Here is a 26942-nt window from a genome sequence, read left to right as displayed (position 1 = left end):
AGGTGCAACAAAATAAATAATATAAGGTATTTGATGCTCTTTTTTGCTGGTTTTTTTTGCTCTTAGAAATAAAAAAATGAAATATTGTAGCACTCCCTTGCCTATGTTTAGCATGTCCGCTGACTTGCCATTTTGGAAGCAGAACCACTTCTACTTTTAGAGCTGAGCTTCCTGTTTGAACTCTCTTTAAGTTTGTCCTTTGCCTAACACACCCAAACTCATTAAAAAAATCTTTGTTAAACTGGGACAGTTTTGCCAAAAACAGTCGTGTTCATGTCTGGATATAAACAGCAGTAAACCTGCTTTGAATGAACATTATAATACTTTTCTTTTTCCCATGTGATTTTCACTAGCTGAAGTTTAAAAAAAATCAATTAAAATGGGTAGATGTAAGGATACTAATTGATTCTATATAATGCCACTAAAACACATTATTTGCCCTGAGCCTCTTTCTTTACACTAGTCCTGTAGCATTAAGGCTTAAGACTTCTTGCTGGCTTAAGCTCTTTCTGTGGACATGCTCTAAATACCTTTTGTTGCGTGAAAAAAAACCCTGATAACGTGGGTTATTGCAATTTGGCAGTTTTATACCAAATGATGAAGCTGCAGACACCGAAGGGGGGAAGGAGGGGAAGGTACGTGTCAGGTACTCACAGCTTTACATCTCCATAAGAAGGAAATCATTTCACCCCAGTGAAATGCTTGTGCTGGGGGGGACAGAGGGGTGTAAGAGGAAAGGCAGAGCACAGCAAAGGGGGCGCTGGGAGGGTTGGGGATACTTGTCTGGTGGTGAACCAGGCTGGGAAAACACTGGGGGAGAAAACCAACTAGGCAGCATGTGGGAGAGATGGGCGCGAGTGTCCAAACTGGGCTCTTACTGCCCTTCGCTCTTCTGCGCCCTTGGGTGGATCTGGGAGCAATGGGACAGGGACGTGTCTCTCTTAAGTTGTTCTTACCCTGGGCATGAAATGCAGGGGATGTCATGAACAGCTCTACTTGAGCAAGGACTTTCTGCCGCTATCCACGTCCCTCCCGGCTGGTGCGGGATGTCGTCGGTGTCTCCTGTGGCAGCAGAAGCAAACGTGCTTTCCAGCTCCGGAGGGATTAACCGCGATGCAAGGCAAAGCCTCGGTCTTTAGGTGCAATTAACCCGCTAGTGAAGTTAGCAGATTTCCTAAGGCCCTGCCAAAAATCCTCCTTTACAAACCAAGGACTTTTTTTCCTGGTAAGAAGCATGAAGATTAGAAAGGACCAGCAGGCCTGTCCCTCTGCGTCTGAGGTCGGCTTCTGGCTGTGGGTGCCATGCTGGACCGTGGGCACAGATCTCACTTCAGTCACAGAGGGTTAAAATAATTCCCTGAGCTTGCTTTATCCTCTTAATGGGCAGGCTTGGCAATCATTCTTACAGAGAGGACATCTTGTCGTTCCTCTGCGATGGGAGCGTCGCACCTTTCCGTGCCCGCGGTGGCTGGGGAAGAGGCAGCAGCCTGGAAACCCCTGGTGTAATTTTCACCTCTGATTCACACCTCTGTGCGTTTCTCGTATTCTACTGCCTGGCTCGTGTTTGCTGTGTTTAAGGACTACAGGGATTGCCCCGCTCCTGTTATTGATGCTAAATCCACGTCAGGGAAGAGGGAGGGCTGTTTTGAAGACTGGAGTCTGGTAGCCTGGGTGATGTGGGTCTGAAGCCATTTCAGGTTGAAGCATGGGAAGGCCTCTAAATAAAGGGGAAAAATATTATATATACTATTCCTCCCCTTAATTTTACTAAATGTGGGCTGGAGTAACTTTATTTTTTTTTAAGGTTTCAAATGAGGCATAGCTTTAGATTTCCTGATTGATTTGGTTTTCCAGCTTACCTCTCTGCAACTGATTCTTCCCTCTCCTCTGTGCCTGTGTGCGTTCCTCTTGTCAAAGATGGCGCTAGCTTGTTTATTAGTTACTGTCTTCATGGACCTTTGGGGATTTGCTTGTGCTTGATGAGTAAGCAGCAGGAGAGGAGGAAAACATTTCTTCTTTAGGCTGTAAAATCCCCTCCAGTGAACCTCAGCAGTGCCACTTTGCCTCTGAGTCACATCAGCCGCGGGAACCACGTTCTCCGGTCAAGAGTTGTATTGGAAAAAAGTCCTGGATGAGGCGATGCGTGGTGCACCGGAGCTTCCCGTGTCGGCAGGAGGAGATGCTCTGTGCCAGCTGGGATCCAGGTATATGTTAATCCAGGTGCAGTGAGGGATGAGCCGAAGCGAGGTACACGGTCCCTACGAGCGCAGGAAGCTGCTGGGCTGGCCGAGATCCCTCTGGGAACCGCTGCGTTGGGCTTGGCCAAGCGGGGTCCCTCTTAGGGCACAGGGCGAGAGTGTGGCAGTCAGGAAATGGTTGACAGAAACGGTACAGCGAGTAAAATTCAGAAATCCCGCCTGAGCTGAGCTCTCTCGGCCTGTCACTGCTCTTTGGAGCCTCTGTGTTATTCTTTCCCTTGTCGTTCACCTGTCTCCCCTTCTGGATGGTATTTTTCAGCCTTCTCCTATGGGCAGGAAATAGAAGAAAGGGCTGAATCTTTTCAGGAAATAAGAGATAAAGTTGGCAGTAAGCCAGAACCACTAGGAAGTGGGCAGCAAGCACGAGGCTGTTAACTTGTAATTATACGTCTCAAATTTTGCGAGCGGTACTCCAAGAATCATTATGTATGGGCTTGTTTGATAGCGCTGTGGTTTAAGAGAAAAACATCCCCTCAAATTACTCTTTAATTTGGAAGTCAAGAGACTATCAATTCAAATCTTAGCTCTTCTGCCCGTAATTGGTAATCGTGCACATTTAACAAACCTGCTATTGAACTGGGCCTCATATTTTTAATTCATCAGGTAACTGCTGATTTTCCTTTCAGGAGGGATAATTGAGAGGCTGTACAAGGTCGCTTCCAGCAAAGCTGAGATCAAACCTAGACTGTAATGTGGCACATCCCAGACTCTGCCACACAGTCCTTCAAATATAATTTTTCACTATCCGGGTACTTCACCTCTCTGGGCTTCAGCCACTGGTTTAATCCCGGCCAGAAATCAGGCTGACTGTTGTCGAGCAGGACTTCACCCCAGTTACAAACTCATTGAATTGAGACTTTTCCCCCTAGATAGTAAACAGTTAGAAAAACAAACAACCCCAACCCAAAGCTACATTTTATGCATTTTGTTTCAAACATGTAAATACCAAATTTAAGGATTCTCATGCTTTTTTGCACATAACTGAACTTTCCGCCTGTACCGTCTCAAGGTGGCAACACCACGAACAGTCCAACCTCAGGCTGAGGATGAAATCCTGTTCACAGCCCTTGGACTGAAGAGTTTGACCCGCCGGTGGAACTATTCCACATTTGCATTGTATATTTTTTTCACTTTGATTGCAAAGCTTTATGGTCTTGAGTTCCTTCCAGAATCATTATCACATCTGTCACTGTCATCGCTATCAGTGGCTAAGGATGTTTTTAACGGAGTGATGCAATCCAAAACATCACTCTTGCTGAAATACTGCTCCCCAGCACATAACAGGCCAGGGTCCATAATTATTAATTCCCTCTGATGGAATATATCAGCCCTCTATTTTGTTTTACTGCAATTTATTTTGAGTTATTTCTTCGGCGGTGAAAATGGTTTTGGAGTGATTTTTTTGGAAGCGTCATGAGTTTGTTTGCTGGAATCCTCCTCTCCTGGAAATGAAGCTTGTCTCTCATGGGCTCCCGTTTGCTCGCACACAAATGAACTGCTAATTAGGATGATGAAATTGCTGGGAGAGGTGAAACCTTCCAGTTGGCCAAAGAGAAGATTGTGGATTAATCTGTATAAAGCCGAAGGCTCAAGTAAAACTCCTGTTCAACATTCTGGTGCTAATGAGACTTGTATGTCTGCCACTCGAGGAGGCGCGAGTATGTCCCGCAGTTTTTGTTGAGAGATCCAAAGCGGGGGTTTGCTCTTCTGTGGCATTTAGTGCTTTCATCTCCACTGGCGATGGCTGGAATTGGGAATACTCAGCATTCTGTAGAAGGTGTTCGGCAGTTTATAGCACCCGCTGTTGCAAGGCAGTTTGCTCTTTGTGGATAATTTTTGTACACGAGTAAAAGCATCTTGAGAGGCATATGGATGTTTAGAAAATTGCAGAGTATGATTTGGAGAGTTATTTGTCTTGCACGGCCCCTGCTACCATATTATGTCACTTCTGCATGGATTTTAATGTCAGTCCACGGAAAGGAGGGAACTCTCAGTCTCTCTGAAATAGAGAGAACAAGTGACTTGGTCAGTGTTACACCGGACACAAAGTCTTTGTCCGAATTCGTTCCCTGCTCGAGACCCATGGAGGGACTGATGTTGATCTCTGCTTGTCCTCTAATAACAGTTTCCCTGCAGTTGTTGAGATGTATATACATATATATATATATAGCAAAGGTAAATGTTCTGAGGGTGTCTCTGTGCGTTTGCAGGAAGCCGACGGATAGTGGACGTGATGGACGTGAACACGCAGAGGGGCGTTGAAATGAGCATGTCCCAGTTTGTGAGATACTACGAAACGCCCGAGGCCCAGCGTGAAAAGCTCTACAACGTCATCAGCCTGGAGTTCAGTCACACGAAGCTGGAGAACATCGTCAAGCGGCCCAACGTGGTAAGGGACCCTGTGGTGTTGGTGTTTATTTGCGGCTTCCCCTGTCACCAGTTGCTTTGCAATAGATAAAACATGGAGTTTAAACCAGGCGATGTGAAGTGCCTGTAACTCCTGTCTGTTCAGTGTTAGCATCTCTTTTTCACCTAGCTGGAAAGCTGATCTCCTTGACACTGGATCTTAATTTACAGGTATTAGAGCTCTTAATCATTCAATTTGCACAGATAGCCAGTTCCTCCAAGGTATTTAGGGGAAATTCCATCCAAAATTAAATACCTATCTATTGTTTTTCTTCCTCCAAGGAGGAGGAAATTTAAAGCTATTATAAGGAAGCTTAAATTCCTTATCTATGAACCCGCCTATTAACTAAATAATGTTCAGGGGGCTCCAAAACAAAAGCTCGGAAACACATGTATTAAATGTAGGAATTTATAGGTTATTTAATTAAATCAGCATAATTACTGCTGTGTCAGAATTGGTGGTGTCAGAGGAAGGGGGTAGATTTGTACAATATTTTAAAGGTAGACAGCTCCTGTGATTTGGTTTCCCAATGGAGTCACCAGCAGTGAAACTGTGACCTTGTTAATAAAGGTGATTTCACTTATCACTAAAATGTAGCCACACGTGGGGGAGGGTTGGTGCATCGACTCAGGATCACACAGAGATGGAGGAAATGGCATGGAAGGTTTCAGAATATCTCATGGGGACGCTTGGCAGAGACTTTGGGCATCGGTCCTGGTTGATCAGGGGACAAAGGGACTTCTCAAAGCAGAACGTCTGTGCTACGCGTTCCCTCTGTCTCTGCTCGTGTCACTACTGGGTGTGAAACTATAGTTCTGTGATGTTTTGTTGTCAGACACTCCTCCACATTACTGAATGCTATTGTAGTTACACCAGCAGGGTTTTGTTTTGCTGAGGACATCTCTTGCCTGTGCAGACAATATAAACACCACATCTCTGCCTGAACAGGTGAAAAATAGATGGCAGCTCCAGTTGCTGATTTGTAGAATTAATTCTTAAGCAGCTTTTGTGTTCTGCTACATATTACAAATTTAATATTAAGCACATATTTAAAAGGTTGTGCATTTTTTCACTGTCATCCAGGCACTGGTGGGAAGTTTGGAAATGCTCTGGGGAGTTTCTGGTGTTCAACCAATCCCAGTTTTCCCAAGCACATCATGCTCAGTGAGCTTCTAAAACATCTGTGCAAATTTCCTGGGTGCTGAGAACTGAAAAATGCAATTAGATACTTGTTAACATGTGTAAATGAATACTTCATAGCTGTTTCATATGGCCTGAGTGCACAATTGTTTGTAAAACCAGGAATAGTTAGATCTTGCTGAAAGAGATATTTGCATTCCCAGTAGGTACTTGGGAACAGAAAAGAGGGTGCTGGGGAAGTGGGTGCTGAGAGGAAGCCCAGGACATTAAGTCAGATACTAGTCAAATCCTATATTTGTATAAGTGGTTCCCTTGACTTCTGCAGAGGTCTCTGAGCCCACGTAAGTCAGAAATACTTGATTCACGTTCCCTGTTGTGTAAAGACTGTGGCTTGTAATATCAGAATGTGGGAATTATTTTGGAATCAGGACATCAAATTTATTTTCACACACCATTGTCATGTTGATGCAATTGATCCTGTTCCTCCTGGCTGCATTATCTCCTGTTGGCTCTTCTGGGTGTTAGCAACAGTACCAGGTGCAGATGGAGAAATAAATGGGGGTCAGCCCCAATCTGCAAGAATTTCATGTGCTAATTGCCCTATTCTGGGGATACAAAGAGTTGAGTTGACTCATACAAATAACGTTCTTGGGTGGGTCTTTAAAAAGGTTGAGCAGGCAGGAGGCTCAGGAGGGTGCTAAGTGGGACTTCTCTGTTCTTCTGCATGTAATCAGGGGACAGCTTTGTCCCCAACGCCTAGGGCAGGCCTTGCAGTTCTTACTGACCCAGGAATGGAGGTTCATCCACACATGACGATTTTTGGAGCTGGGTCGGGATGTGCAGCCACGCAGTGGCCGAACGCAGCACTACAGCCCCAAGCTGGCTGGGGCTTCCCCTTGGTTTGAAACCTGGCACAAGAGATGCAATTGTATAACCGAAGAGAGTGTTACAGATTTCCAGTGCAGGTTCCACCATAAAACAGACCAAAGGTCCTCGCTGGGACCGTGATGGACAGATTGCAGCCCATGCTCTGGTCACCCAGCACAGGAGCTGTGTCCCTTTCAACGTCCCTGAACAATTTTCGGTTCTATCTCTTCCTCACCTTGCTGGCAGTATGTTCCCAGTTGCTCGATTTGCACTTTTTTCTCCTGCCCATGCTTCCTAAAAGTTTGGCTTTTGGTCAAGAACTTGGGTGAATTTTATACCCAAGTACAACAACGAAGGAAGAGCACAGTAGGTGATAATGTAATTACTCAAACCAGAATTTGGCCAGAACGGTGGTGTTAATGTTCCTTGAAATGTAAGGTATTGGAATAATATAATCTCTTTTATGTTTGTATTTTAGTGCTCATAAATGCAATTTCTAGGCCATTGACTATAAAAATGCATTTGGTACCGGCAGCAGGTGATGCTGCAGGAACAGGTGCTCACAGGTGCCCCGAGGTGAGAATTTGCACCCAGTTAAATCAGCTGCAAAACTCTCTTTGCTCTGGGCTGTGAGGGGCTGAGTTGTGGCAATGAAGTGCTGCACCTGAACAAGTTGGGTCCATAGGACTTTCCTTGTTGACCAGCAAGATTCTTGCCGTTTGTGAGCACTTCCTGCTGTCATTGTCAGAGGCTGGGCCAACAGGAGGATATCCTGCCATGTATTCAGTGATTAACTGTGGATTGTGGTGGGGCTTTCAGGTGGACTTAGTCGACTGGGTGGACAACATGTGGCCACAGCATTTGAAGGAGAGACAGACGGATGCTACCAATGCTATTTCAGAGATGAAATACCCCAAAGTGAAAAAGTAAGTATGTTTAAGTCTTTAAAAAGCTGTTCTTGGCCTCCTTGATTCTTTTTAAACCCCAAAGCTGGCAGGAGAGGAAATAATAGTTTATTTATGTTTCAGTGACCTGCTTGAGCCATGTAATACCTACTGATGGACTGTACCAGCTCTTAAGGAGAACAGTTTTGTATATGAGAACTTTATGAATGTATGACTGTTCTTAAAGACTGTGGTTAGGATCTTTAAGAGATAAATATTCTGTTCTAAATCTTAATTTTAAAAGTTCTCAACATATTTTATTTTGAATACTTGTCATGCAGGCAACCCAAAGTCAGTTTTAGGTGGACAACAAGTTCCAAAACAGACTTTATTCTGGCTGGAGAAGTGCAGCCAATAAACTGACCAGAAACAGGGTACATACAATTAGTTAGCACTCTGACAACGTAAAATACGGGTTCCATAGCTCCCCCAGTGGTTATTAATGATGAGGACAGCTTGTGCCAACCATGTGTCCCAACTGTGTCGCGAGACGTCTGCATGTTTTTTAATCAAACCATTCGTCCGTTCCATGATCCCATTGGCTTAGGGGTAGTATGGTGTATGAAACACCCACTTAATACCTCCCCCCTTAGCCCAATACTGAACCACGGCAGCTAGAAAATACGTGCCATTATCACTTTGGATGTTCTCGGGGTGGGTAGAATGCTAAACCGCTCACACAGCGCTCGCACTGTTTGGTCTCCAGTAGCAACGCTGACAGCTGTGGCCATTGATAGTCCTGCTACCACCTCTATACCCACCAGGATGTATTTCTTTCCATGAGAAGGGTTTAATGGCCCAACGTACTTGCCAGGTACTCCAGAGGGCCTTGCCCTGTCTGATATGCCAGGCCAAGGCCTGATTTGGGTGATCAGCTTTCATCCTAAATACCGCTCCATCCTTAAAAGCATCTTGTCCTTTCCTGACGACAAGTATCTCTAGAAATATTTCTACTTCAGCACAGCAAAGGAGTCCCTGCTTCAGAAGCAGGTCACTCTTCTCCGCTCTTCCACTCAATTAAGAGCTAAATGGAGGAATCCACAGTGAAGTGCCCATTCTGAGAAGGTGTCCTGTGGTCCATGGTGTTCAACTTCACCACTGCAGGGGTGTATTTGGAATTCCTGTAACACATGAAGCAGAGGATCCTCTGGAAGGTGCTGCGCATCTCATTGTCCCTGTAAGAGTAGACGATGGCATTTATCAGGGAGTTGATTTCTGCCAGCAACAGGACATATTTCTCCACTGCTAGAACGTTGCAGCTCTTGCAGTCCAGGCCATCCAGGAGGAGCACGACTTGTCCTGGGGTCCAGCAGATGACAAAAGCACTTAGGATGATAGTGACCGTCTTGAGAAGGCTGATCATGGTCTCCTTATAGTCAGAGTGGAAGCTGGTGTGCTTGGACATGCGCGTCATCTTCCTCTTGACGTAGATGAAGATGTGCGTGTACACGACCACCATGATGAGGAAGATGACGAGGTTGGAGATGGCCCAGAAGGTCAGGTAGCTCCTGCTGTAGAGCGGGGCCATGCTGGAGCACTTGTCCAGGGCACAGATACAGTGCCAGCCATAGGAGGGGATGAGCCCCAGGAGCAGAGCCGTGACCCAGATGCAGAAGATGAGGATCATCACGCGCTGGTTGGACATTTTGCTGTGTAACTGCATGGTGAAAACAGTCTGATGCCTCTCAACGGCGATGGCCAGCAGGTTCACCACGGATGCTGTCAGGCTGGTGTCCAGCAAGCTCTGCCGGATGAACCAGGTCTTGAGGGAGAGCTCAGCGGTCCGGGGCCCCGTGTGGAACATGAGGAACATGTAAGCGATGCCGGTGAAGAGATCGGCGGCAGCCAGGTTCCCCAGCAGGTAGTAGATGGGGTAGTGGAAGCGCCGGTTGATGATAATGGCAGTGATGACCAGCAGGTTGGCGAGGAGCACGATGACACTCACCGTCAGACCCAGGGCCACCACCAGCACGTCTGTCGTCCTCCAGTATGTGGTCAGTTCTTTGCGGCTGTTGTTGTAGAAGAAGCCCACGGTCTCATTGTAGAAACAGTGCTTCATCGCTGCTGTCCTCCCATGTTCCTCCATTTCTGACATCCTGCCGACTATGCCAATTTAAATGTCACGGAGGCAACCCAAAGTCAGTTTTAAGCTGACAACAAGTTCCAAAACAGGCTTTATTCTGGCCGGAGAAGTGCAGCCAATAAACTGACCAGAAACAGGGTTTATACAATTAGTTAGCACTCCGACAACATAAAATACAGGTTTGGATATCAGTTGAGGAGATTATTGGGGTACAGCAAAATAAGAATAATGAGGATCCACAGCGTACATGCATACACTCACAAGAAACAAACCAGAGCCCTCTGAATCCAGGGTACCCACAGGAAATAATAACTCACCTGGATTAGGCAAGGACTCACTCAAGGATATATCCAGTAAATTACCACTCACCCAAATGAGGAGGTGAGGCACTTTCAATCCCAGGAAGTCTCATTAGACAGAGTTCCAGGCTAAGGAGAGAGCTCCAGTTCACAGCCCCACTGATCTGAGAAGACCACTCCAAAGGGGGCTTTCAGCAGGAACCCTGTTTTATAGTCTGGTCAGATCTGGCTGTGGGCATTACGATATGGCCCAGAAGCTTTGCAGCTTCTCTGGGCACCTCCTCTGCTAACGACCCTGTCAGTTGACTCAGGGTCTCATTAAGGACCCCATCAATTGACCGAGGGTCCCACCCGTCCTGTCCTGCCGGCTGATGGAGGTCAAGTCACCCTGACCCGGGGAAGGGGAAGATGTGACCATCAGCACCTTGGTACCACCTGAGCTGTGTATGTGGGGACAGGCACAGTGGGGCACAAAAGGTGCTAAAGAGCCATCAGCTGTCTCTTTGAAGGCTCAGATCTCAGAGGAATGTGCAACTGCCACAGTACTTTTAATTGAAACATAATCTACAGTTTGCTGAATAGAATCTTTAATCAAATCCCTTTGAAAACTGCATTTTTATTTTTCAGTTTTGAAAATGGCAGACTGACCTTACATAGTAAATTCTCCAAAAGTGCTTCCCAAAGAAGTCACTGCACAGATACAGATGTGTCATACAGTTCACACAGTGTACTCAAAGTCCTTCAGTAGGTTGGGTTCAGATTCTTTCAAGGTTCGGAACTGCTACATATGGACAGGAGTGCCACATTTGGCATATGCATTTGGAAATGTCTTCAGTGACTTGCCTAAGGTCACCCAATAAGCCAGTGGCAGGGCAGAAAACAGAACCCAGGCAACTTGCTTCCCAAGCAGTTAATCTACTAAACAACACTTACAATATTCTAGAGCTAAGAAACTGGATCATGATCTAGGGCTTCAATATTCATAGACTGTAGAAGGTAAGAAATAAAGTGGTCCCCTGCGTAGAGCTGGCACACTCCAGATGCTGAAAAAAATGTAGCAAGTAAACAAAGCGCAAGGCAGGGGTGGCTTAAAGGATAAAGTAGCAACATGACTAACAGAATTTAGCAGAAAAAGCAGAGTATATTCTTGCAGTTCACTACTTGCATCATGAAATGCCAGATGGTAGGTTTCAAAGAAGGATTTTAGAGAAGTAGCAATTCAACAGATTTTGACATGGAGCTTTTCCCATGTGTGGGGGATGGCCTGGTAGAAAGGGAGGAGATGCCTGCCGGAGAAGCACACACAGAGCCACTGAGGTTGCTGTCACTGGCAAAGTGAAGGTGGAGGTTGACAGCTTGATTAAACTAGTAGATGTGATAGGTAGAGGGAAGCTAAACAGTGAAAGACTGTAAGCGCTTGAAGTGTGACAACAGAGTTTGATGTGGGGAAAAGGAGTTACCCTGTGTGAGAGTTAAAGGCGAGGGTGATGTGGCTGGAGCAGTGAGGGTGAGGATGTTGCTAGTGAGCATCATTTAGAAGAAAGACTAGAGAAAGCTGATTTGCAGCACTGTTGGCACAAAACCCTCATCAGACTGAAGCAGCAAGATGGATAAAAGTAATAACAAACATCGTTAGGGAGCACAAGAGAAGTTTTGCTGGAGCAGGACAAAGATCTGTGGTGCTCAGTAACCTGGCTGCTGTCACAGGTGCTTTGGGAGGAGTGTAAGAACAGTTTGAGTATAAAATGATGCTGCCCCTTAAAATTATCTTCTGAACTTCCACTGTCTGCCGTTCAGGCAGGGACTATCCTGAGGTGGAAGTGGTTTCCTTGTGCTTAGGGGACTCTCGAGAGATTTCTCTTCCATGAACTTGTCCAGTTTAAATATGAGCTACCCAAGAGATTACCTTTCTCCATCTCTGGAAATGGAGATTGACCCTTTCCTGTATAGACACTGGTTCCAGCTATTGCCGTGAGCACCCAAAGGGTATGAGCCCTTATTAAATAGATCGTGTTCAATTGTGGAGCTAAATGTCAGTGCTGTCACTTGTCTCATGCTGCCCATTCTTTTATGTGAATCGTCAATGTAAATATGCTTTATTAATTACTGTTGTTGCTCAGAAATCAGATTGTTTTATTTCATTCTTCTGCTTAACATTCTCATAATACTACAAGTTTGCAGTACGCGATACCCACCATTAACGTGTTCCCTACAAACAAAAAGCACTCCAGCGAAAGCGTTGCGGTTTTGCAGACACAGATGGCATTACCAGACACAAATGTCTGTCTTGGCTCCTGCACGTCAAGTTCCGTGCTGGGAGTGGAGTTAGAGAACGCTCCATCTGCTGCGCTGCTTCGGTTACCAGGAGCACTTTGCGCGCTGGAGACCGCCCTGGCTTTCACTTGGGCTTGCACCACTAACTTTTTGGAAAAATTCTGGGTAATGAGGTTATTTTGCTCTGTAAGTAAATGACTGCTTACCTAATAGCCTTAGAGGGCTTAGAGATGGGGAAACGGTTTATGTGCAAAATACATAGAGTGTTCCAAGTACTACCTCTTAAGCAGTATGGCTAGCTGAGATTGTGCTGTGACAAACTCCAAACTGATATAAGTTGGCATTACTCCTGAAAAAACAGTCCCATGCCCACATTGTCCCATGCTCATTGCTTGAGCACGCCGCTGTGCAGCTGCAGAGTAAACGGGACTGGCAACTGGTCTGGCTGAAAATCAACTCGGAAATAAAGAAAAATTGGTTACTTTTCAGGCCAAACCACCACATGGCTGCATAAATGCTTGTGCCAACTGAAGGGCAGTGCAGAAGCGTGGAAAAAACATAGCAGTGAGATCATGGAGCGAGAGCCAGGGCAGGAGGAAACGGCAGGGCTGTTAAACATCGGCTTTTGGGGCAGAATTTCTTGTATCGCCTCAGATGTCTGTGGATGCTGAGGTTAGGAAATTGTGATAAAAGGAAACTGAACTGTGCTTAGAACTGCTTCCTTTTGCCATGGGGCACCATAGCTGTTTCCAGGTAGCTCAGAACAAGCTCAGATTTAGTTCTCTGTTTAAATTTAACAGGCACTGAAGCAAACTGTATACAGCTGAGTCTGAATCAATCAAAAAAAAGTAATAGTTTGATTTCTCATTTATTGAAACAGATAGCCCTGCTGAAATTATTGTCCTCTCTGTTTATTAGGTTTTGTGTTCATAGCCTTGCAAAACAGTGGCAGTGAAATAGCTACTGTAGAATCATAGAAATAGTAACAGGTATTTCTAAGAACTTGCTAAAGTTATGGAACAAATGAAAAGCCTCAGTCACTGCAACACCCTTTTCACTTCCAAAATTCTTCCTATTACTTAAAATATGTAAGTACTGTTATAATAGGTCTTTATATTGCTGTTATTGTTCAATTAAGGAGGGGGTATCTTGTGTGAAACATCTACCTGTTCACAAAAGGGTGCTGCTGGGTTCCCATGTACTCAGCCCTGTTCTCCCTCTCCAGGCTGTTATTCAGCCATCCATTCCTTTCTATTCATTCCTTTACTAAGTAGGGGTGGATTTAAACAGATGCTAAAATGCTCTGCTGAGCTGTGGTCTAATTAGAAGCTGAGGGTGTGCCTCTGGAGACGAGATTGCCCTTTGAATTGAGGGAGCTCACAGGTCCCGCGACACAACCTAGTGCTGTTTTATGCATGTGGGATACTCGTATGCGCTTTGTATGTCATTTGCGAATTGCTTGTGATACAAAACCGCTCTATAAATACGTAGAAGAAAATTAAACCGATAAGCACAAGTTCCCATTAAAACTTTCCAAACTAGCAAAGTGCATAAAAATTAATGTCTTCAACTTAGTGTGTTAGTCTCAAATCCTCCTTTGTGTAGAGCTTGGATGGCTTGCAGCATCACACGTGTAACTGAAATAAGCACTGACGCTTAAAATTGTTCATGGTGCCATGTCGCAAGGATGGAGAAACGAGTCGTCTTCTCACCGATACGTTCAGAGCAGGCGGGCCTGGCTTGCTGTGAGTTGGCAGCTCGGTTCATTTCCTTGCGGCAGAGGGTGCCATCTCAGAAATTAAAGCTTCCAATTTAAGAACAGAAAAAGCCAAACGACGGGCCTCTTCATTCTTGAAGTCCAAAGGTAACCGTCCTGGCGCTAGCTGGACGTACACCGCAGGAACCAGGTTGGTATGTGGTTGAGATGGTAGCGGGGCGCAGTTCTGCTGCTCCTCTGCGTGGGCTGTTCGTGCCAAAATCTGGTGGCGGGAAAGCAATTCACACTTTCCTTGTGAAGTCCCCACGCGTGGCAGCGTCGCGCTCAGGTGTGAACGGATCCGTGCACAGCGGGGCTGGGTGTTCCCCTCGATGGGACCCGGGCAAGGCTGGGAAAGTGGTCCCACTTTGGCCCTAGCGTGATCTGAGAGTGTAATTTCAGTGTCATCTCTGAGTGTAATTTCAGTGTGATCTGAGTGTAATTTCAGCGTGATCTGTGAGTGTAAATTGTGGTCGCTTCGTGAAATCTCCGATGCAGCCTGAGGTGCAGAGAAGAAAATGGGCCTTTCCTTATCTCAGGTGTTGTTTTTGTCTGACTGGCTCAGATCGTAACCCCCCCCAAGGGCAGTAACCGGCTCTTTCATGTGCTTTTGAAGTGCTGGTGCACACACCGCGTTTAATGATCAGTTACTATTCGGTCTTGGTAGGTGGTGGTTTGCTTGTACTTCAGCCCCGTTACCACAGCCGGGCTGCCCCGCGCCTCAGGCGGGAACGGGGCTCGGTGCAGGCGGCCTGTGGCCAAGCTGCTGGCGAGGGCTGGTCCTGGGGGGGCCACGGGCGCCCATCCCGCCCTGGGCTCTGCAGGGCCCGTCCCTGGCAGAGGCGGCAGCGGGAGGTGGGTGCTGCGGGCCCTTCCTGAGGAGAAGCGCGGGGGCCGGTCCCTCCCTGAGGAGAAGCGCGGGGGCCGGTCCCTCCCCGCGGAGACCCCGCTGTGGGGGTGGGGCGGCCGGGCCTGGCCCGGTGTCTCTCGGGTGACAATGGTTTCTTTTGTCTTGAGGGGTAATTTGTGGCTCTTCATTCCCAGGGCCCCAGTGTGGGAGTGTTGCTCGGTGCGGGTCGGGCCGTTAGCGTGAGGAGTCGCCCCAAGGTAGCTATTGTTTCCCGCTCCCCGGCACCGTGCGGCGAGGGCCGGGGGGCCTCGCAGCCCCAGGCCGGGGCGCAGCGCTCCTGCCCGGGGGAGAGCGGAGAGCGGGGCCTGCGCCTTCTCCCCGCTCGGGCACTTGCAGTTGGTTCATGGGTTTGTGGTATTCGGTTTCAGGCTTAGGGATTTCAACCAGCCGGCGCTGCTCCTGGGAGGAAGGAAGAGTGAGCTATACTTTCCTCATTGGCCCGAACAAAAAACAGAAGGCTCTGCTGGGGTTTGGGAGTGGTTTATGGGCTGAGCTCAGTGGCAGGGGAGCCCTCGCAATGCCAGAGGGAATAGAGCCGGATGGTGCGCGGTGCCTATTGCGGGGGACGAGGAGCCGAGCCCAGGGTAACGCCGCCTCTGCGGGTGCTCGCGCGTCTCCCCGGGCTCCGTGCGTGGCCGTGGAGCCGCTGCCTGACCCCGCGCGTCCGCGTCCCGCCGTGGCCGTCGCTGTCTTTTGTTCCTCCGTTTGCTTGCGGGTTTGCGGCTCTGCGTGGCGAGCGCATTGTGGGTTTGCCGGGGAGCGTGGGATGCGCGCTGGCTCCGCGGTGTTTCTGCCTTCCCAGCTCTGCGTGTTTGCTTAGTGGTTCGGCTTCGTTTGTGTCATCTCTTCTTTGGAGATGCCTGTGTTTGTTGTTCCCTGTGAGTTTGCAGGTTACTCCATGTTCCTTCGCATCATTTCTCTTAACAAATTTCTCCATGTTTTGGGGGGGAAAGTTCTCCTTTTCCCCATGCCACAAATCCTTCCTCCAAAATAACAATACATTCACTAGAACAATTTCAGGCTTGTGGAGAGCGTAAACCAAACTCTTCAGTGGGGAAGGGAAGCTCCCCCACACCAGATTACAAGCAGCTGCATGTTTTAAAACCCCGACTGAGGCTCTGCAGGGAGGTAAAGTGGAATATGCAAGGTTTGGATGTGGTAGCAGTTGTGGAAAAAATTCAAGTTGGGGCACATTTTGTGTTGCCTGTTTTTTCAGGTGTACCCCTGGTCAGCTTGTCTCCCTGTGCCCAATTTGGGCTTGTGTTCCCATAACCTGCTCTACCTGCCCTGGCCCAGAGCGCTGGAGGCAGAGAAACCTGTGACCAGGGCATGCACTGGGATGTACTTTCTAGATTTCTTTCAGCGTGGATGCTGCGTTATGGCTTTGTTGTTATGGGAAAACCTGAAAAGTTGAGTGTTTCCCCAGGTGAGCAGCTGTTAGTGCGGAGAAGCCGCTCGCCATGGCTGGAGCTGGGTGCTGTGTGATGAGCTGCGCTGGGCCCGTGTGAGCGCTGTGCATCGCAGAGGAGCTGCAGAGGTCAATGCAAAGGCATTGTGCCCGGCGCTGGCGACAGCCGAGCTCGCTGTATGGCGGAACATCGCTTTTCAGGCTCCTCAGCCTTTCCCGTGGCTCTTTGGGTTGGACAAAAGCAGCCTTGTAGGATTAACAGCAGAAATTAAATATGGAATGGCTCGTTTGTGGATGGAAAGAAAAACTGGTTTGTTTTTGGTTTTTTTCCCCAAACACTTTGTAGGTTTTTATTAATCACCATATGTAGCTCTTTCACTAAACCCACCTTTATTGGAATGGAAATTGTTGCGTTTAGAGGAGTTTCAAGAAAACAGAGGGGAAAATGGAGAAAGAGAAGGAAAAAAAAAGAGTTGTGTGTTCACAGTTATCTCTGCCTTAATGTTTTCTCCCAAAACTAAATTTTAAGCACTTGGATTTGACACAGGATTCAATTCTGTTATTTCCTCTCTGAATATAAACAGATTGACATCTTCAAGTTTAGATTATTGGCTACTGAGGAATAAATAAGCTGGCTAACACTTAGGCCGTTTGTGCTCTTTCAGAATGTCTTCATATGAACGGGTGATTGTTGGTAGCACTGTCTTAGGAAATTTTTGTTAGTATGGTGTATTTTACATCCAACCTTTTGGAAAATTAATCGATTCCATCAGGATTTGATTTTTTTACTTTAAAACAATATGAACCTCTAATACTGACCACAAACTGAGAATTTCCTTTTTTTTGTTGTTGTTTCATGAGCAGTTATTCAACCTGTGACTTTTTGCAGTTTGGCTGGAAGAAAGGCAACTTCCTTTCGGGGCTTCTTTTTTTGTTGTTGTTTTTAAATTCTATCTGACTTGTAATCACCAACATCTTGGTGGAGAAAACATAAAAGGAGAAATTAAAACCAAAATGTATTTGGGAGGGCAGGACTCGTATTTTGAAATGGAGCATATCGAGAGTCTAGACAGCTTCTTGGCGAGCTGTGATTTTTTTTTTTGAAGCATCTGAAATACCCCAGGGGCAGCAAAAAGCTCCTTTCCTGCTTCCCAAGGCTGAAAAAGAAAAGAATTAAACAAAATTCCAGAGTGGGCAAGAGGAGAGGCGAGGAGTTGCACAAGGAGAGGTTTTAATTGTGAGATGAAGGCCCAGGACCTTTTTTGAAGCCCGCAAATTGACTGTGTTCATGACAGCATTGCGTCTGGTTCTGTCAGCTCGGGTCGGGATGTGGTTGCTAGGCAGCGGGCTCTTATATACCTATAGTGGCTCTGATTTGCCAGCCTTCTGCACACACATGGTCAGGTCCTTTCCAGCCTATCATCTAGAGGGACTTTTGCACGCCGTCTGCATACTGCCGAGATTCTCCCTACCTGAATGTGATGAGAAAAAGACACAGTTAAATGAAACCTTTTTTCTTTTTTCTTTTTCTTTTTTTTCCTTCTTTTTTTCTTTAACAAATCCCGTTCTGGTGCTGTTTGCGTAATCCCCCTTTAACAAAAAAAAAAAAAAAAGAAAGGGGGGGCTAAAAAAAAAAAAGCCATGAAACGGAGACCGGAACAAGGAAAAGAGGTTAGTGGGTTAAGTGGTGTGTGTTTCCTGCGTTTGCAAAGGTGCTACAGTGAGGAGGGCGGCTGTAATTCGGCCATTAGTTACAGATGGTGGCTGGAGGCTGGAGATTCATGCAGCGACATGAAAGCTCTTGTATCTCCTTCCAGCGCTGCCGACTTTCAACTGCTGTGAAAACCGGAATCAAGACGGCATAAAAAATAGTGAATTTGATACTTAGAGATGCTACCAGCTGGTTCCTTTATGTATTTTGATGCAGAAATGCCTAGAAATGTGAACAGAAAGGAGTTAATTTGCCAAATGAGGTTTCTGTCTCCCAGTCCTTGCAAAGATGGCAAGTAGGTAAAGAACATTCAGGAGGGTTTATAAGCAAATTAGATTTTTCAAAACTTTGCTCTTTGAAGCAATTTGCGTCCCACTTTTGATGAAGGTTGTGTCTCTCAAGCGGTGATGGGAGCACTGAGCAGATCACCCTGGGGGCTGGCAGGGGCAGAAGAAATATTTCTGAACAACAGAACTTTTAATGTTTTTCCATTCATTAGCTCGGAAAGCTTTGGCTGCAGTTGTATGAATAGCAAACTCAATGTGGAATTCTGCATTTTTCAGCAAGAAAATAGTTATAGTTGCTTCATGAAACAAATCTCAGTAATATAAATGCAGAAACTTAATTGGTGGAGACAGTACCGCACATGCAGTCGACTTCTGCAAATTCAGATGTGAAAAATACTGTTTCAGGCTGATTAATTTTTGTCCTTCCCTCTGCTCACAGGTACTGTTTGATGAGTGTGAAAGGATGCTTCACTGATTTTCATATTGATTTTGGTGGCACGTCAGTGTGGTATCACGTTTTTCGTGGGGGGAAGGTAGGTAAACCTTGTTTGTTTTTATTTCTATGTACCTCTTACGGAGGGGAGGGGTTGTTTTCTTTTATTTATCTTTTATTTCTCTTCTTTTTTTTTGGGGGTGGGAGGGTCTAGTCAATGATCAGTCTATTTCAGCTGGATTTGTTGATGTACAGGGAGTTTGCTGAACTAGGACACTTCATCTTTATGAAACAAACAGTGTTTTATTTGAAATATCAGATGTGTTATTTGCTGTTGGTGGTGCTTTTAGGCTTGTTTTTGCTGCATGGATTAGAAGTATCATCCTGCAGCGTGTGTCTATGTGTACCCTTGTTGGGTCAGGGTGCCCTCATGAGTCTCCTGTAGCTAAAGCTTCTGTTTCCTTTTTGAGATTCCATGTTCCACATGCACACTACGCCTGAACTGAAATGCTACAGGATACAGAAGCGTTAAAAAATACAGCTACATTCACAGCTCCGCTGTTTGAGGTTGCTTTTCGCAATTCTAGTGTCAACAGTGGGAACTGAAATCAGTGCAGCAGCTTGAACGAGTCCGTGGTACAGAGGCTGCTCCTCTGTACACTCCAATGAAGTTGTACTGTACAAACGCACTGGTTTGAACTGGGAGTAAACTGTGCGGGCATCTTCTGAGCAAGATGTTTCATGGAAGAGAGGTGACAACTGTTGGTTATCTGCCACTTCCAGCACATGGACTAATTGCTGCTGCTGTCTGACCTGTGCCTCTGTGTCCCACACCTGGAGGATCTGTTTTATGCCAAAAGCAGACTCGGTGTTACACATTCATTTGTCCAACACATGACCGCCTTGCTGGAATTTCTCAGCTATTTATTTTTTGTTGACTGTTGGTAATAGTTAAATCTTGGCTTTATTTTTAGATCTTCTGGCTGATTCCGCCTACTCTGCAGAACCTAGAACTTTATGAAGAATGGGTTCTCTCAGGAAAGCAAAGTGATATTTTTCTGGGAGACAGGGTGGAGCGATGCCAAAGAATTGAGCTGAAACAAGGCTATACGTTCTTCATTCCTTCAGGTATCGCTTGTTAACTGACTGGGTTTGGAATCACTGGGATTGTGCTTGACTAACAGTTCTCTGTGAAACAGTCCTTTGTGTTTAAACCTGGTATTGACCTCTCTGTTTGCTGTGGTGAAAGAAGGGCTTGGGACTGAATGCACTTAATTTTCTCTAAAATGGTGAAAAATGTTGTGTGAGGAAGTGTGTGCAGTGATCAGTGATGCTGCACTGGGGAAATGGAGTCAGGACTTGGGTCTCTGGGACCAAATAGTTGCATTGAAGGCTGGTGGCTTCAGCCCTTTCTGCTCCTGCCTATATTGGATTAAGGATGCTGCAATCAATAACACAACTCCTTTAAGATTATATTGGGCTTTTCTCTCTTTGACTATTATGGGACCATAAATTTGATTATAATACATAATGTGTTGCCTCTGCCTAGTGAATCTTACCAGGGAAATAAATATAGGTAGCCTTTCTATGTGACAGAAAGACAGGCTGGTGGTTCTTCAACTCTGGAATTACTCTGTGGAGATAGGATTATTATTTTTTAATCCTGGAGACAGAGCAAATGCATGTGAAGACAGCAGCGATGTTGTTGCCAACTAGGGAGCATTGGTAGTATCACCTGAAGGCCACAGATTTGCACATTTGTAAGTCTTTGGTAAGAATCAGCTTGGGAGGTGCCAGGCACAATGACTTTGAAGGTGGAGGAGTTAATCCGTTGAAGGAATTAGGTCTTCCCTTGAAACAGGTCAAAATGTGCAGTTACTGTTTGAGCTGGGTGTTGGAGTGTGCCTGTGCTGTTTGCTTAGATCCCGTTACTGCATCTTCGCGTTTACCTTCGTTCCTCTGTGAGCAGCCTCCTACGAATGAGACTTTCTGTGTGTTAGTTTAGTCACGCTTGGCAGTTGGGATACAGGGAGTTGTGGGAGCTTGTACAGCACACAACTGTAACGTGGTGGCTGAAGTGGAGTAATTCCAAATGTGGTTTTCGACTGTCGTTTCTGTTTTCTTAGGAAAGCCCAGAGTGTAGAAATGCCAATACCTCAGACCTTTTAGGGACCATGCCATATTTGAAAGGCATACATGAGTAATTTCTCCTTAAGTACCTCATGGATTCGAGAGGTTTTGTTCTGCTGTATTTTGTTTGGAAACTTATTTGCAAATCTCTTATTTATGTGAAAGGGCATTATTTCTATGTTTATTTTAAGAGCATGGAAATGCCTAATTAAAGGCTGTTCCAGGTCACTGAATTGAGCTTAGCTGTGTAAAACAGGTCAGTTCCTACGACCTCTTTGCACTGGTTTGCGTGCCTATCCCATTAGTTAATGTTTGAATGTGTTTTTTATGTACTTTGTAAGTGTTCATACTGTTTAGGTTCTGATAACAGGTGCCTGTAAAAACAGCGTGTCCCATACTTGCAGTTGAGCCTGAGAATGTCTTGACCATCCTCATCTCATCCACAAGGAAAATACCTTTTAATTGCAGGTGTGGTCAGAGAAAGTGCAGAGCGATACTGCTGGTGCTCAGCTGGGCTGTGAATGGAGAACACTTCAGCAAAGGAACTTTTTCCAGTAAATATCCTGCTCTGCTCCTGTTTTCAAGTCATTTTTGGAGGTGGTCCTAGAAATGTTGTTGTACCAAAGTGGTGTAAGGATGAAGTAGTAAGAGGAGACCATAACAGGACATGTGAGGGAGGGAGATCATAGGCTTGGGGGAGATGGATGGTTACTCTGAGGATCTAGGATCAGCAGTAGATGCAGTAAATCCCTGAAACTGCAAACCACTTGAACGAGAATGGGAATTATTCTTACAGAAGACATAATCATCGTGCTCAACAGGGCCACAAGGTATTTTCCTCTCCATCACTGCCATCATCCTTTCAGGATTAGGTTTAAACCAGTTAATTTCTACCTGTGCTCCGAACCCTGCAAAGCACCGAGAGGCACAACCACAGCTGTGGCGTCAAGGAGAAATGGAGCCAAGTATTGTCAGCATCATGAGTTGTTATGGGACAAAATGCATCTTGCAGCATTTTCGAAGTCCCTCCTAAGCACAGGGTGGGGGAAGTTAAGCTGGGATTTGGCGGGACGCTGTGTAGGAGCCAAGCTGTGCTCCTGGTGGCTCCACAGGACTTCTCACCGTTACAAGCTCTCACCTCCCACTTTGCTGATTTCCACTGATGAGTCAAGGGTGATCAACTCTGGTAAACTCTGTGGTGAAGCGATGAAATCAACTAGGAACCTGGCCTTTCCTTCTAACGTTATTGTCTAAACTGATGTCAGCATAATTGGTGATTGAGAAATATACCACATTGTGCCACGCTGAGGTTTATGGCCAGATGTAGATTCAAGATGTAAAACGGCTGAAGGTTCAAGAGGGGAGGAAGCTATAGTCACTACCAGTGTCAGCGGATCTTTTTTTTCCTGTAGAAATCTGACTGTTTTTTTCCCCAGGATGGAACAGAAGACATTGGTAAAGAATGCTCTGGGTGTTTGCACTGTGTATGTTGCCATGAGCAATGTTAAATCCTTCATATGGTTAGGTGTTGAACACGGATGAAATGTGGTCAAGTTAATACATCTTACTTTGGTGTACTGGACAGTGGATGCTGCGGATCTGACCGACCTGCCAAACAGAAGGGAAGTTCTTTATAAAGTTTGCTTCTCTTTTCAGGTATAAGCTGTGATGATCTGGAAGAAGAAAAACATAATCTCAGAGCTCAGTTATTGTCTCAGTAGGGAAACAAAGAAATTCTATCAGTCACATGCAGATCTAGAGCTTGCCCAGTATTATTTGTGCTTCCTTCGGTACATGGTGTGTGTCCGGTGAGGACTTGCAGGGAGGATGTGTTGGTGCTGGTGTTACGGAGTGTACTTCTAAACTTTACTGTTGGTACCTAAACCTGAGCTCAAATCTAAGCATACACAAAATGAAATATTCATCCTCTGTCAATCTGCTTGCTCTTTGGAGTCTTCTAGTCTTGCTGAATATGTCAGTTTGCTTGTAAGTGGTAGAACTCTGACATGGATGTTGTCCTCCTCCTTCTCTCTTGTCCCCTGCAAACAAGATCTTGCAGTAGTTTGAAATAGTTAAACCTGTTTGCTTTGACCTTTTTATTTCGTGCGTGCTTATGTATGTTTGGTGTAGACACTTACACTTGAAATTTAAGAGCATTTGCACATGCAAAATTGGGACATATAAAAGCAGGCCAGCTGGTAGTCTCCTGTGGAAAATTTGTCTTGCAGTATTTGTCTCTGTTAATATTGTAAAGTAAGAGTATGATCATTACATGTCTTGAAAAGACGAACTCAAGCCAGTTCTGGATTGTTACTGATAATGTAGTGTGCCAGAATGTGGATAGACTCGGATTTTCTTCTTTTTATGAAGACGGGTTTTGCCGACCTCCAAGGCAGTCGCCAGGCTTTGCAGTGTGACTGGTCTAAGAAAGTTTGCAAACATTCTGGTTTTGGGAGGAGATGGCAAATGGACACGATGTTCCTTTTTAGCTCCTCTTCAGCTTCTCAGTAGTGCTGTGTGCTATTTCATAACAGTTGGGTTTCACCTTGGAGTTGGCAATGTTCCACTGAGGAGTAAGCTGTTTGTTTTGCTCTGGTTTTCTTATCTTCTTTATAATGCACTTTGGGCCCTTTAACATCAAAATGTGCTATTACAACTCTGGATTTCTTGAGAGATGAAGAATGAGCCACAGTCTAACAAAATATTCTCTCTGGTCTGTGGTGATTATTATGGTAACACGAGAGTGCTCCAAAGTTCTTCTGTCCAGTCAAATGCAAAAATAATGGGTTTTTTAGATGAATGTTTTTGGGAAGGACAGTAGACGGAAAGGCATGTTCTGTGCTAGACTCGAGGCAGCTATTTGCAAGGATTCCAAGTGCTTCAGGTACTGTATCAGTGGTTATCAGTAGGATCCTGCCTACTGTGAGTGGGAGGGGTCTTAGGTCACCCCTGCTATACCAGTCAGGATTTGATGAATTATTATGTAATGGGGCCAGAAGGCAGCAAATAGCCTTTATATCAAGGAGAATGACAGGCTGCTGAAGTCTGACCGGTACATTTTTTGCAGGGAGTTGTGCTAGGGCTGCGTAGCTGCCTGGCTATTTTTGGTTGCTGTTCCCTTTTCCCATTTTGGAAGCTGCCACTGACATTAATGGAAGCTCCTTGCCTGGAACCTTTGGGGACCAAGCGACAGAGATCAGTGGAGAGGATCAGAAAGGAGGATTTGTGCCTCGTGTGTCTGGTTTCAGGTAGAAGGTGACAGCATGATGCTGGATTTTTGGTGCTGTTGCTCTGCAGTGCTCTGCCTAATTCTTATCAAATGATGCAAGATTGAGAGTTGCTGTATTATGACACAATCATTCTTCTTCTGAGATGAGAGAAATAATGCCTCATTTGCTGGCAGTGCCCACTGTAAGGTGATCTCCTTAGTCACTTTGCATTTTTGAGATACAGATATTTCATCTTTTTCACCCCAGCTTGCTGTAGAATTGGAGGAAAAAAATGTGTGTCTTCTGTGTCACAAAGCAAAATACCTGTTTAATTACTAATGGAAACAGATGCACCATGGGTTTGTCTTGGAGCTTGTAGTCTGTTTGCCCCGTAGCTTTATAAGTTAATATTCTTTTTCATTGTTCTCAGATGGATGATTGCGTCCTTGAAGATACAGTAGGAATTTGCAGGCCCCTGAAACCTTCTAATAAGTTTGCAGCGTTTAATAATGCTTGTTTTATAAAATTCAAAAGATAATGAGATCATATCTTTGTTTTAACTGTTCAGAAAATCTTCTGTTACTGTTAATTTTACCTACTTGATTTACTAGAGATGATAACATCTAAATATTCAAGTGTATCTTAGGATAACTGTAGATCAGCTGCGGGTATTTCTGAGCTTCCTGAATAGAATTCCGCCTCAACATTGGCTTGGCCTCATACACTAAGTTTGTTTTGGGTAGGTAAAAGCACTCATTAGTCACCAAGAACTGAAATCAAAAAGATTGAGTTCAGAAAATGACCATAAATGGACAGTGTTCTTGTTGAGTGAAGTGGGGGTTGTGAAGGTGACTGTGTGGTGTCTGTGCCCCCAGACTCCCTGTTCCCATCCAGCCGAGCCGGTGCAGGGGCTGAGGTTTGTGCTGGGGCCGGAGCTGATGGCCGGGGCCGGAGCAGCTGCTGCTCCCTCGGTGCCGCGCTCAGCACAGGTTTGAAGCTGCTCACCCACGAGGAAGAGTTTTCTAATTCGTGACTAATCCTCGAAGCCGCACGGTGCACGTCTTTCATCTGTAAGATCTAATTGTAGCCTTAGATAATGTTTTGCAGGTGCTTTTGTTTGTGTCCTTCAGCCAAAAATGAACAGCATCTCATTCCGTTGCCTTCTGACTTTTTCAACCCTTAATCCGTTTGTTCCGATATTACTCCAGTGCTTTTTTTAGTATTAGGGATAAAATTAAATCTGTGGCATTTTATCCTGTGTTGCTTTCCCGTTTTTTTGAGAATGTGACACTTTTGGAGAGTATTACGGAGGGGACAGATGTTACCTCCTGTCTTGCACTAACCCATGGAACTTGGAGGGTTGTGCAGTAGTACCAGGGTGTGTGTGAACAGGAGTTGCTGAGCTGGAAGATGCAGATGTACCTGAGTAGACACGACAGGCTGTCCAGCATAGAGTCGTGTCACTGTACGTGTCGCCAGACCTGTCAATCCCTCTGGTGACAAGCAACAGCGTAGCTGAAGGTGAGATGGTGGGTTGTATCGGTGCAGATGGTGCTAAAGCTATCTCCTCGGCTGTCCTTTTTTTTTACACGCATGGTCAGCGTGCTCCTGGTCTGGAGCTCTGTCTTCCTTGTCAAAAATCCTTGTAATTGGGAAGCTTAAAAGATGGGTATTCTTGTTTGCAAATGGTCACAATGAACATTCGTCCTCCTCAGTTTATTTCTGAGTCGTGCTTGTATCTAAGCTGTGGGAATGAATTGAATGTGCCATCCAAGCTTATCTGTTCTCAGCGCTTGTTTCCACAAAATATTACCCTCGTGGAAACTGCTGTTTTCTACTCATCTCTCTTTCCTCCTACTTCTACTTTTCTGGCACTGGCCTCTTCAGTTTTTCTCTGTACACAGCTTTGTTAATACTAGAACAGGAGCTTTTGATTTTTTTGCTTTGTAGCGTCTGTGCCAGTCTTCCTCTGGTTTTCTACCTTGTCAATTCTCCATCTTTTTTGTCTAATCTTGCCCATAGTGTCCTACATCTCCGGAATACACCTCTTGGTGCGTGTGTCGCTGCAGATTCAGTATTGCATGTACTTTCCTCAGGCAAGTCAAAACTATTTTGGGATGCAGCGTGACTGAAAAACACTCTGCGGCTGAGCGGCCAAAATCTCGCTGGTGAGCAGGTGATGCCTCTGACAGGGCTGAGCCCAGAGCTGGATCCTGCACATGATCTGCTGGAGATCTGGGAATTCCCAGGTTTAGCTGCGTGCTCAGCTCAGCGCCGCTCAGCAGGCAGGGGATGGTGCTCACGGGCATCATCCTTCCCCGTCTGAGCGGTGCCTGGAAATCATCCCACCCCCCGCACTGGGTAGCGGTAGGACCCTTATGTCCAAAGACTTTACATTTAATGACTCTCTGTTGTTTATTTGGTCTCTGGTTTATTTTTATTTTCACTACCCTGATGGATTTTAGTGCTTTGTTATTACTGGGTTTTGTTATTGAGAACTGTGTCATAAAAAGCAGTATTTTCAGTCTTCTTGTTAGAAATATGTGCATCTTGAAGGACCTAGTGTTTAGTTAGTTAGGAGCTGAAGTTAGAAGTTAGGAGCTGAAGGTACTAATTGTTTGTAAGATAAGTTTTAGACGTGGATTATAAATGTGAGTAGAGAATTAAATACATAATCTGCAGAACCAGAGGTTGTCTCAGATACTTTATGGAAGACTTTCAGTTTGCACCTCTACCAGCTCTTCAACAATGCAGGATTGAAACTATATTCGTGTTCATTAATCTTTCTGTTGAGATTTTGTCATGCCCGGGACACCATTTGCTGGA

The 26942-nt window shown here is 45.5% G+C and overlaps 2 protein-coding genes across 12 annotated transcripts in view; one reads left to right on the top strand and one right to left on the bottom strand.

Moving 5' to 3' along the window:
• The window catches only part of KDM2B (lysine demethylase 2B), a 117935-nt gene that overhangs the window by 30861 nt on the left and 60132 nt on the right, over positions 1-26942 (top strand). For 6 of the 11 annotated variants that reach the window (XM_082065876.1, XM_082065877.1, XM_082065879.1 and 3 more), the window contains 4 exons: positions 4469-4647; positions 7492-7598; positions 18784-18877; positions 19752-19905. In XM_082065876.1, coding sequence (XP_081922002.1) covers positions 4469-4647; positions 7492-7598; positions 18784-18877; positions 19752-19905 — 534 coding nt within the window. Of the gene's footprint in view, positions 1-4468; positions 4648-7491; positions 7599-14869; positions 14884-15435; positions 15523-16550; positions 16657-18783; positions 18878-19751; positions 19906-26942 lie in introns of those variants that run through there. The other 5 variants (XM_082065880.1, XM_082065882.1, XM_082065873.1 and 2 more) reach the window with 5 other exon arrangements.
• On the bottom strand, positions 8641-9684 carry LOC309446481 (lysophosphatidic acid receptor 2-like; the record flags this gene model as incomplete). The annotated part of the gene is made up of 1 exon (XM_082066287.1): positions 8641-9684. The coding sequence occupies exon 1, from the start codon at positions 9673-9675 to the stop codon at positions 8641-8643; it is 1035 nt and encodes a 344-aa protein (XP_081922413.1). The 5' UTR covers positions 9676-9684.

The sequence above is a fragment of the Streptopelia decaocto genome (genome assembly GCF_964273445.1).
Source record: "Streptopelia decaocto genome assembly, chromosome: 15".
NCBI classification, from domain to species: Eukaryota; Metazoa; Chordata; class Aves; order Columbiformes; family Columbidae; genus Streptopelia; species Streptopelia decaocto.
Note: the sequence above shows the minus strand (reverse complement) of the source record. Positions and strands in the feature narration are given on the sequence as shown.